The sequence below is a fragment of the Glandiceps talaboti genome, chromosome 2 (assembly GCF_964340395.1).
Source record: "Glandiceps talaboti chromosome 2, keGlaTala1.1, whole genome shotgun sequence".
NCBI classification, from domain to species: Eukaryota; Metazoa; Hemichordata; class Enteropneusta; family Spengelidae; genus Glandiceps; species Glandiceps talaboti.
The window spans coordinates 9,733,181-9,745,607 of NC_135550.1; the positions used below are offsets into that span (position 1 = coordinate 9,733,181).

At 36.5% G+C, this 12,427-nt stretch overlaps 2 protein-coding genes across 2 annotated transcripts in view; one reads left to right on the top strand and one right to left on the bottom strand.

Annotated features, from left to right (window-relative positions):
* LOC144443850 (dynein axonemal heavy chain 6-like) overlaps window positions 1-12,058 on the top strand; it is an 87,730-nt gene extending 75,672 nt beyond the window's left edge. Inside the window, exons 80-86 of the mRNA XM_078133425.1 lie at window positions 230-420; window positions 5,512-5,717; window positions 6,183-6,400; window positions 7,936-8,164; window positions 8,388-8,545; window positions 9,874-10,020; window positions 10,894-12,058. Coding sequence (XP_077989551.1) covers window positions 230-420; window positions 5,512-5,717; window positions 6,183-6,400; window positions 7,936-8,164; window positions 8,388-8,545; window positions 9,874-10,020; window positions 10,894-11,172 — 1,428 coding nt within the window. The 3' untranslated portion in view covers window positions 11,173-12,058. The remainder of the gene's footprint in view (window positions 1-229; window positions 421-5,511; window positions 5,718-6,182; window positions 6,401-7,935; window positions 8,165-8,387; window positions 8,546-9,873; window positions 10,021-10,893) is intronic.
* Window positions 1,549-4,138, bottom strand: LOC144453717 (uncharacterized). Its single transcript, XM_078145051.1, has 3 exons — window positions 3,998-4,138; window positions 2,916-3,088; window positions 1,549-2,511 (listed from the first exon to the last, which is right to left on the bottom strand). The coding sequence occupies exons 2-3, from the start codon at window positions 3,061-3,063 to the stop codon at window positions 1,667-1,669; spliced, it is 993 nt and encodes a 330-aa protein (XP_078001177.1). The 5' UTR covers window positions 3,064-3,088; window positions 3,998-4,138; the 3' UTR covers window positions 1,549-1,666.
* Window positions 12,059-12,427: the final 369 nt, after the last annotated feature.

A 12,427-nucleotide genomic window follows, 5' to 3' on the forward strand; every position in this document is an offset into this window, starting at 1 on the left:
TGAAGTAAAAAGGGTCATTTTGCAATAATTATATATCTGTGCTAGGGATAATAACTGTAATACACTTTGCTCTCAATGTGGGAATGTGTGAGGAGATCATCATCATTTATAGCAGTGTCTGTTGTCAATGAAAGTACCGGTATAATTGTGATAATTTCAGTTTCAACTATTCAGTTAGATTACACTACTAGCAGTCTGTAAACACTCAGTTATTACTTTCCTATTTCAGATGTACCATCCACTGCCCCCTAGTTTCAGCATAGATGATGTCCGTATGTATGTAGAGGGTCTACCAGAGTCTGACTCGCCTGAGATCTTCGGTATGGATGACAATGCAGAGAAAGCCTATAGAGAAAGCCAAGCTAAAGAACTGATTGATACATTGATGATTGTACAGCCAAGACTGACTACTCATATGGGGTAAGATGAAGTTTTAGGAATATATGATATTTGTGTATGTAGCAATTTCGACCCTCAAAAAGTTGTTGAATGGGGGAGGAGGGGAGGTGGGGAGCGTTACAAACACAAGGCATGCAAATATCAAAGTACACAGTTTGGATTGCAGACAGTTAAAACAGGGAATGTTTTTCCAGAAGACTGCACATAACATACATTTTAATGATCAGTGTCGATCATTTTGCAAGTTGAGGCTGTGGTTTTACTCCCTAGACAAGAGCAGTTTTACTGCTGAACACAGCAGGATTCTGATTGTAGTGTGGGTTTTGTTTACTTTGCTTTTTCAACTCTCCTCAAAGACAAACTTGCTGTGTTCAGCAATACAAGTGTTGTTATCTAACACAACAACCTAAACTTGCAAACTTACATGCACGCATGCGCACACGCGCGCGCACACACACACACACACACACACACACACACACACACACACACACACACACACACACACACACACACACACACACACACACACACATTAGTGCTATTCATACATTTGTGCAACTCATTCTGGTACATGCATTTACATTTAGGCATACACAATTACACATGTACATTTAGTCACATACATTCACACGTGTATATTCCCACACATATACACATGCATACACCATACATGCACATGCATACAGGCATACATAATAACCAATCATTTACTGTAACACAAAGGCAGTGTTCATCATAGTATGGACAGTTATACATTCCATATGTGGTATGCCAAGGAACTTACATGTATGTATGTACCATATGTACATTTCAGTCAAAACAAAAGAACCTATCACACCAAGCATAATATATGTCATAAATTTCCAAAAATCAAAGTTTTAATACCAGTTGTAGAATGTATCTAAACTTGTTTACTATAAAGCAACAAAGAAATTGTAGTGGCGTACAAACTAAAAATGTCATTGGCAGATTGGTGATACCATGACAACAACATGATTAGTGTTTCAATGAATCTAATAGCATTGTTTTTGAAAAAAATACTAAAAAAATTTGTTGATATATGAGTCATGATAGATAATTAAAAAATATTAGGACGATTTTTTTTATTTATCAATCTGTAGATTGAGAGAGTTCTTGATATACTGTATAACAATAATTAAAAAATCACTTTTATCTCAAAGTATAGCAAGGCAATAAGAAGTACATGTGCTAGTTGTCAAGGAGGAGTTGAATGTTTTATTTAGTGTTCCAGACATATCTTCATTTATTGTGTATTTGAATACAACAGGTAACCAGCAAAGGTGGTATATTCATAATCATTACTGTACACAGCATAACCCTCATACAGTTTAATCCAGATTTCATCTCCTTGTTGTACATCTATGATTACACTGTTAGATGCAGTACCATACTGCCTACGACCCTCATTGTTTATATATGTACAGGGTAAGTGGGTAGTGTTCTTCATCAAACACACCTTTAAGTTGTAGCTGTTGTAGTTGCTGTCCATTTCACTAAGCCGTGGTCGCATTGCAGAAATCATGAAGACATACATACCACTGACAGGGCATGTAAATTTACCAGTAGATGTGCTATAACCATTTCCATCATTAGAATATACTTTATCATAAACAATCACTTGATGACCAGAGTAACCCTTGGCAACCATGGTTGAAGTCAGGGTGGCTGAGAATGCAACTCTAGGTTGTTGTTGTACCTGACCTGCTTCTCCTTTGTGACCTTTATGTCCTTGTAGCCCCATTGACCCTTTATCACCTTTGATGCCTCTTTCACCTTTTGTACCATTTTGCCCCCTGAGACCACCCAATCCTTTCTGTCCAACTTCACCGTCGTTTCCCTGTGGTCCTGGTTTACCTGTTGCTCCTTTCTGACCTGGTTGACCTCTTGACCCAAGGTCACCTCTCTCACCCTTGTCGCCAGGAATTCCATCAAACCCTGGTAATCCGATATCTCCCTTTGGACCTGTCACACCTAGTATACCTTGCCCTCCTTTTGGACCTTCAGGACCTGGTGTCCCATTGTCTCCCTTGGCACCTGGTAAACCATTGTCTCCCCTAGGACCTTGCAATCCATTAGTGCCTGGAACACCTACATAGGAAGTACACTAATATGTTAGTACTTAGTTGTATTTCCTGCTAATACCATGTCTCTCTTTGTGGTGCTGACTTGACAATGATCTTAATATTCATTATTATTAATCCTCATCTTTCATGTTCACATAATACACTCGCATTCACACTCAAATCAGGTCACAGTGGTCGGTTGTCAAGAGTAATGAGGTATTAAACACATTAGTTCACAAACTGACAATTTTCTTCAACAAAGATGTTAAACTCAGTATCATGCAGAAATGTTGGCTCGGTAATTGGCAATCTGCATTGATGTAGACCTTCAAGATAGAAGCAGTGGTGAACTTGAACTAACAGTATGGATGTAGTATATACATATGAATGGTATTCACCAATGTTACATTTATATGTAATAGTAATTACCTGGGATACCAGGGACTCCATTTCCACAGCGTTGAGATACATCAGTCTGGGTGTCTTCATTTTGTTGTTGTGCAACAGTCAGTGAAAGATGTATAACACAGACTACAATGCAGTACTGTACAATCCATTGGAGTACATTTGTCTTCATTGTTGATGTATGACCTGTACTCTTCCTGGAATAAACAGGAAAGTGAAAGTTTGAGTAATTCACACAACAAAGTATGTTTTTCTGAAAGTGTACATTAATGTTTTATAGTAGGAATCTTGCAAATACTGTGCATATCTTCTTTATTAAGTATACACCAAAGATAAAAAACAATCAAATATTAACCAGTGTAGGCCTGGTCATTGATAGGTATTTACAATGAGTAACACCAAAGTAAAGCACTTTCTCTATGTGCTACACTCGTTCATAGCACTCACATCTAGTGTAAAAGTATACTGTTTCAATTGGTTTATTTACAAGCCCAGCATGTAGCCTTTCTAATGTGAGCAATTAGCAAATGAAACAGTATACTTTTATACTTGATATGCCATGGATGCCATAAACGATTGTGGTACATACAGAAAACGCTTTACTTTGGTGTTATGGGTTGTAATAGTGTACCAACTTTTCCCTCATATTGCAACTTTGCAATTAGATGTAAACATATTAGAACAAGTACATGTACTATAACAGAACCTTAATGAATGAGCGTCAGTGGAGCAAATTTGTGGTATTTTAAATACATGGGTGCTTGCATTGTTCAGTGCAGCAGCACATTCATGCCCAATGTATACACTCAATAAAGTACAGCATAAAAACACGAGAAACACAAAGATACCCTGACATTCACTTGTCATATGGGTTCTGTTGTGTTTCTCTGAAACAGCAAAATTACATTTTTTAAAAACTGCATTTAATGTGATTTCTTGGCATGGAACAATTGCTCATTCATTTGAATACCTGTATGCAATATTGTTTTCTGGTATTGCACACACTGATGCACGTAATTACTGGTACATTAATTAAAATTTATAATGTAATAAATAGTACAATATTTGGATTAGGAGGTACCAATATATCAAATGTATTACAATACCTGTTAAGGTACCAATATCAGCAATTATGAGAACTTGCAGAACAACTCAGATGTCAACTATTGGTAGATGTTTGTATGTAGTTCAGTAGACACCAGTATAGAACAGTGCCTAACTTCTAGTCCAGTATGAAGCTACACAGAAGTGCCTCTCTCTATTTATACATTTTATTGAGACCTATGACCAAATATCACATCAGCAATGCAAGTATTCCGTTAGATCCATATATAGTCACAAAATGGAACTGTAGACAACAGATGTCAGATATTTTTAAAATAAAAGTCCAGTTTTTGTGTTTTGAGTAAGTTGTTCAAAGGTCCTGGATGTCACAGGAAAGTTGTAAGATAAAAATGTGACATACATTATTGTGAGTAGGTTACATCATTTGTGATGGCAGTTATGATATGTAATGTTCAATGTGATAGGTGGAAATAGACAGACAACTACTACATACATGTAAACACACATGTCATTGGTTGATACATAATATCTGTTGCTATTCATGCAACCAATCACAGACTGAGATGTATTTAGGAAGACATAACTATGATTGGTTACAAGTATAACAACATATTTACATATGACCAGCCACAGACTTGTACAGTGTACTTATTTCTAGACCATTGGCATAGCCTGACAGCATTATATTTTCTAGTCCAATGGACTACTGGATACCTACAGTCACTGGTCAGAGGGGAAGTTCATCGGGTTCATGACCTTGGACCATCACTGTCCTGATTTTGTACTTGGAGCATCCATGAATTGATTACTTATCAGTACAAATTACTGTGTATAGTCTAGTAAAAAGAAGTGTATTACACTAGTAATAATGATCAGATTAGGGTTGTCAGTGACTGACACTTGTTACAGTGCATTGCAGGTTACTGTTCACTGGCTCTGTTTGCTTCAGTCTTGTAGAAACCAACAAGAAATTGCACATTCTACATTTTGAGATACATGTAGTAAGATTACAATTTCTTGCTACATTTAGTGTCAATGAAATAAACCATTCAAGGGCACTGAAACTAGAAGTAGACACACAAGCACCAATGTTTTGATGTCTTCATTTAATGTCTACAAGGTGGCACCTAGTTCATTTTGTTTTGACTCATATTTCGAGCACTGCAGAACCAGTGATGTAGACACAGGTTGTCATGATGTAGAATGACCAGGGTATATAATCCATATTTTCTGTTCAAAGACAACAAATTGGCTTGTACATGGTATAATGTGTTTTATCTCACTGTAAAAATAAATTAACACTAAAACAGTTTTGCATTTGAATCTTTTTTGTTTAATCCAACAGTGATGTTGAATTGTGTTCACAGTGAGATAAAATGTATCATATTATGTGTTTGCACGCTATCAGCATCTGTATTTTGTTTTATGTACTTTGTAACAAAAAACGTTGTGCGAGACATAAGAAAACATTGTGCCACCTAATTGAAAGTCTATAGTCACTCTACTTTGGTAGTATCAACACATGACAATTTCTTATTTGGTCACCAATCTGTAGGACTGGTCGTAGTAATGATGACATAGTTCTTGAGATGGCAACTGAGATTCTTCGTCAGTTACCAGAAACAGTGGAAGAAGAAGATGAGGTAGACAGTGATGCCAAACAGGCAGAGAGTCAGAGAAACCATAAAATGACTGCCTTTATGAACTATGGTGGTGGTGGCTTTGGTACCGGTGGAAATAAGAAGAAGGAAGAAGAAAATGGTGAGTTCGCTTACATGAATTCTATCGGGAGCGAAGTGGTGTGAATTAGTCAGATCCAAATAAAAATGAAAATATATGTACCATAGCTGATTTTTGCAGACAATTTATCTTATTTCTATATCAGATAATTACATCTTATGTGCTACTTGATGCAGTGATTTCGATTTGCAAGTGTCAATAATTGACTTAAATTGTGTTTGTTTTGTAAACTAAGACAAACTCTCTCTCTCCCTCCCTCCCTCCCTACCTCCCCCCCATCTCCCCCCCCCTCTCTCTCTCTCTCTCTCTCTCTCTCTCTCTCTCTCTCTCTCTCTCTCTCTCTCTCTCTCTCTCTCTCTCTCTCTCTCTCTCTCTCTCTCTCTCTCTCTCTCTCTCTCTCTCTCTCTCTCCCTCTCTCTCTCTCTCACTCTCACTCTACCAGATAGAATCATAACTAATTTTGTTTCTTGTTTCTTTTAATTCTAGTTTCTAAAGAGGATAAACCTGAAGAAATGCAACAGGCAGCGTCAGCCCTAGTGACAGTGCTAAGACAAGAAATAGACCGATTTAACCATTTACTGAGTGTGATTCATTCAACGGTGAAATTACTAACACTGGCTGTCAAAGGAGAAATTGTCATGTCAGACCAGTTGGAAGAGATGTATACAGCTATACTTAATCAGAGGGTTCCCAAGACATGGCAGGTAGGTTGTGTTATCACTGTCTTTCTGTTTGTTTGAAAGATGGATGCCATGTTTACAGTGCTTCCAATCAAAGTATGAACGACAAACTACTGACATATTGATACATTACCAAAATGAGTCTGTGTCTTTGTACATAATTTAGTAAGGTTAGATCAAAGATGTGCTGCAATTGTGTGTGTCAACATTACTGATAACTTCAATTGTAACAAATTTCAAATTTGGACCCTCTTACAGTTACCAAGGTTTGTCGTCTAATACATCACTCAGTACATCTAACCATGATGATATCTACCCATAGACAGGGTTTATTTGCAACAATGAATACTGTGTGTCCATTCAGCGGCATTATCAAAGTAAACTGTTATTCAACTTTGCTGCTGAGTAGACAATGTTGTGACTACTACAACAGCTAAATCTATGTCAGTGCATCTGAACAAGTTCAGTAATGTATCAATATGTTGCAGTACTTCGTCATTAATTCTTCGATTGGAAGCACTGTAATGTTAAAGTTGATGTATAATGTACACATGTACTGTGAATGTTAATTTGATAAGGGTATTACGACAAGCAAAATCTTCATAAAAGTGTTATTTTATTGTAAAAAAACTCGTCATAATCATCATTGTTTTTCTTTTTTTAAATTTGTGAAAGTGGTAACTTATTGGTCATATACTGGAAAATTTACTTTAATAAACCCAGAAAATATAAGCCATTTTTCTTCTCATATACTGCTATCTTTTGAGTCAGCGGCAGAAATAGAATCTTACAGATAAATTTTATTAGTCCCCGCGGACGAAGTCCGGAACGGGAACTTATGGATTGGGTTCCGTCTGTCCGTCCGTGCGTCCGTCCATCCGTCCGTCCGTCCGCAGCCGTTTCTTGGAGATGCCTGGACCGATTTTTTTCAAACTTGGTACAGGGGCATCATGCTATGGCATACATATGCACGTCAATTTGTTTTATGATACGATCCAATATGGCCGCCTAGCAACCATTTTGTTTGCGAATTTTCCCTGTCTAAAGCCATAACTCAGACATGCTTTAACAGATCTCATTCAAAGTTGGTATTAGGACAGTGTTCTATGACATACATGTGCATATCCATTTTTGTCGTGATACGATCCAATATGGCTGCCTGGCAGCCATTTTGTTTTGTGAATTTTCCATGTCCAAAGCCATAACTCAGACTCCATTTTCATCGTGATATGATCCCCCATACCCAACCAATCCTTTATTGTTGGAGGCATATTCCATGTCCAACAAGCACACACAACATATCTAAGTCTGTTTGTTTTAGGTTCACAAATGTTGTTGCGTGATCAGAGTAGTGATAATTCCTTAAAACCCAATTATAGCGGGGACTATGTCATTCTCAATGACTTGTTTTTTAGAAAAACACGGGCCAGTGTGAATGCCAGAAGGAAAACATATCTTTGCATGTAAGCTATCAGAGCTTATTACTACCCTGTGTAAGCACCTGAGCTGTGTCTTTGTCTACAATTAGACATTTTTTGGTGAATTCTGTTCATTTACAGAAAGCTGCATATGAATCGTGCAAACCACTTGGATCCTGGGCTCTAGATTTACAGCAGAGAGTAGATTTCATGTGCAAATGGTCTGAACAGATTGCCAACGTAGCTGAAAGACGATTGAAAGAGAAGACTGCAGCAGCACAAGGACAAACTCTTCCTGATTTAGAGGATTTAGACAGCTTGAGAGAACAACCTAGAAGTTTTTGGCTATCAGCTTTCTTCTTCCCTCAAGGTATGGTCATGTTTGTTTTTACTTGTTTACCCTTCCTGTATTTGTATTGTAGCACCGTCAAGTAACTTGCAACAGAATATCGCCTGATTTAACAAAAATCTTACTAGCCTTGCTACATTTTATAGTCACTCTGGTTTGGTATTATTATAACTTAAACATCAAACTTTGTCGTCACTCTGGGTAAGTAGTATAATAACTTAACATCAAACTACATTTATTTCAGGATTTACCATGGCTGTACTTCAAAATCATGCCAGGAAAGAGGGCTTGTCAGTTGACTCCTTGACCTTTGACTTCAAGGTCATGACCTCTCCGTATGACACAGAGGAAACTCTAGCAGATGTAAAACAGAAGATCAATGTCAAGGAAGTAGCCTTCAAAGTAAGTGATGACCTTTTTAAGCACAAATGAAATATCTCTATTTTATTGCATCTTAAAGGCCAGGGATTCAATGCCAGGTTCTCACAGTGTTACATGTACCTTACTATTTTATTTCATTATTCTATGCATACGTCTCAGTGCATTGTACAACAACCTAACAACTAAAACTGACCTTATCAGTGGAAGGATTGAATCACATATTCTTTTGATCATGGTCCAACTTTTTTTTTTTACTTTTGAATAATACCAGACAACTGTTTGTCACATTTGAATTTTTTATTTTAATTTTAACCTAACTTAATTTTTAACCTTGGTCTATAAAGTGTCCAGGTATTTGATAATCTGCACTATGTGTTCTGCTAGTCGTTTTACATACATTCATTCACAAAGAACTATTAGTAATAGTCAAAGTAATAGTAATAAAGAAACAGTCATGTTGCTGGTATTTGGGGGAGGGAAGGGGGGGGGGGGGTGCTTAGCCAAGGAAACACTAAACTGAAGAATATCCTTTAAAGGCCAGTTTGTATTAAAATTAAAACGTGGGTGAGAAATATAGTTGTCAGGCAAAGCTATAGAAAAAAGTTGGCTGAGAACAAATAAACATATTTGATGTAATCCTTATGGTACCACTAATAAGGTAACTACAGTACAACAACCTGGGATTGAATGATCTTAAATTAACTGTGTTCATTGATACTAAGGTCAAATGTACAGAGATAAAGTCTGTCTACATTTCTGAACAGCTAAAACAGTTGAAGTCCTACCATAAGGTGTTTGTCATATAGTCTTGGTAGTATGACAGCTGTTATACCTTATCTAGTCATGTTGTATTACTAGGGGTTATCTGTATATACAGTCAGTTGCTGTTACTGTAACCTGAGCCATGTTATGTGGTTAATGATTATGTGCACAAGTTCATCCAGGGTCATTGGATTTGGAGTGACTTCCGGAAACCTCAAATGACATCCAGGTCAAACAAGTCAGACCTCAACTTGAAACAAGATCTTCTAACTTACACTCAACTTTCCAATATTTCATCTCAACCCTAGTAGTGTTTATGTTTTCTTTCAGTCATGATTTAAATGTTTTATGTTGGAATATTCCAGAGGAACAGATTACCGCAAAATAAATTTGTACTTGTATGCACAGCTGCAAGTGTTAGCTGTAACTCTTCTAACCGAGTAAAGTTACTTTGAAGAAATGACTATGTTCGTTCGAGTAGATTGGCATTGTATCTTTCTTGTGTATGTATTTGCCTCCTAGCCATCATTAGTTATTATTACAGTATAATATATCAAATGTTAACATGCCTTTACAATATCTTCCAGGGCTCTACACCACCCACGGAAGGTGTTTTAGTGTTTGGCTTGTTCCTGGACGGTGCTCGGTTTGACCCCATGACCCACTCACTGCAGGATTCCCGTCCTGAGGAGCGTTTCTGCCGTGTACCAGAAATTCATTTCATTCCAGTCCAGGTGGGTGTCTCCCGTATTAGACTATAGCTTGCCAGTGCTTTGTACACACAATACAGTGAAATCAAATACTTTGAGGCAACATGGGCAGTGAAGTGTATACAATACTAATTTGTGAATTGTAATGCAAGCCTATCGGGAAACAGTATGCATGTGTGTGGTCTTGTTTAAAGCTCTGAATGGTATACATACTATTAAAACAGAGTCAGGGTTTTTTTCAGTTGAACTCTTGTGCTGTGTAGTTGTAAGATACACACAGCATGGTCAGCGTATGATAGTTGTGGACGATATTTTCCTTTTCTGTATCGTGAAACCAGCTGATGAAACAAGAACATATAAATGTAGAACACTAAAAATTCATCATTTCAAATATTTGTTTTTATTGTTATCAGTACAAACTTGGAAAAGACACATTTAAGTTTTTTATCATTTGAATAAAATTTGCTCAATAATGAAAAGTAGATGTTTTGTTCACAAAGGAAGAAAAGTCATAAAAAATTATCGAATTATACTATGTGCAAGCCAAGTTTTATGTCTACAAACTGAAAATATGGAATTTTATACCCTGGATGATCTAGGTCACGACAACACATGTCTACATCATTGGTTTTGTAATGCTCAAAGTATGAATCAAATTTTCAGAATCGTCATTGTTTTCATCACTTTCTCTTTACAAGTAACATTATGCCTGTAGAATTATGTCAATATTTTCTTTCATTCAGCCGAAAAATAATTGTGACATAAGGGGGCTTTGTCATTACTCATTTTCAACTCGTAGTGACAAGGCCCCTTACATCACTCCCAATATCCTCAGCTGAATGATGGAAAATAGTAGGTAATAATATATAATTATGCCGTAATGATTTTATCTTTTAGATCACTACCACTGCACTAGAAGCCTCGGATGTTAGTAGTAGTAGTAGAACATCGACACCACTGGTTGGACGCAAGAAAACATCAGTATCGGAAAAGTCATCAGAAAAAGCCAAAGAAATGTACGAGTGTCCACTATACAGGACTTCATCTAGAGCTGGTACATTGTCGTCAACGGGACATTCTACTAATTTCGTAACTGCTGTAAACGTACCAACAGAACATCCACCAGATTTATGGATCACAAGAGGTGTTGCATTGCTTTGTCAATTAGACGATTAACCTCTACAACCCCCTTACCCTTTCAAATATAATGGTACATCCCTGTGTTTTGATATGTGAAGGTCAGTCCATTGTACAAATAAAAGGGGGTGATAAGGAAGGAACTATAAATGGACGTGACTGGTGTGAGGGTATATGCTTCATTACATGCTTCTAGCTATCACACCAAAATACCAGCTACAAAGAAGTATTGCTTCCATACATAAATCAGTCAGTCCATACTTACTTGGTGTTTCTACCAAAAATCCATACAGTTTCTATTTCGCATCTGTTTAATATCTGTATTTTTCATGAAATGTTATAATGAACACTTTGATTGCAGTTTTGAGTCACATACTTTCATTTTTTACCCAAAATTGATTTACTAGTGCAGACAATATATACACACGTAAAAGGCTTTTACAAATTTGTTGTTGTCTTTACAAGATTTAGACATAGTAGTGATTATTTCAAAACTAATGAACTGTGTGGGTGAATACTTAAACAAAAAAAACATACAGGTTTATGCAATCCTGCCACATTCTTAGCAACACTGTTGAAACCGTCCATGGAATAATTAGCTTAAGTGTCTAGTGTATCAAACATGATTTATCCGTCCTGCTAACATAACAACAGTCTCAAGTACTTATCATTATACATATGCAAATAATCTACACAACGGTTCTTCCCATGATATTTGGCCAAATAAATAAAATAGTGAGTATCCGATAACCTGACTGACCCTACTTTTTAAGCCCTCGACCATAAACATTATTTTGTATGCAAAAAAGGTAAAATGGTAACAGTTTACTTATATTTCCGTAGATAGATAGATACATCTTTTACACCTCAACAAACTCTCACAGAAGTATTGTGACCAACAAGCATCTTATGTTGGGGGGGGGGGGGGGGGGGTCAAAGTAATTTGAATTTTAAAGTAAAATAAAATAAAATTCTGAACTACTCAATTTTCTGAAGTCATGTTATCGGAAGCAAACTTATTTATTTATTTTTTTTGCCTATATATACAGAAGTCCATGCTTTCTCAAAGATACAAGAATTTGAGATGAAATTTACATAAACAATTCGTCCATTATTATGCAGATTTCCCCATGACCATATTCTTTTCAAGGAGAACACCACATGCTGTTAATATTCTTTTCTGAAAATATTGTCAAATATTTGAAATTTCAAAAATCACAGAATTTGTTCGATATTTGTATATTTTGAACAAAACCTTTACATATATTGAAATTCATCTGTAAATAATACTTTA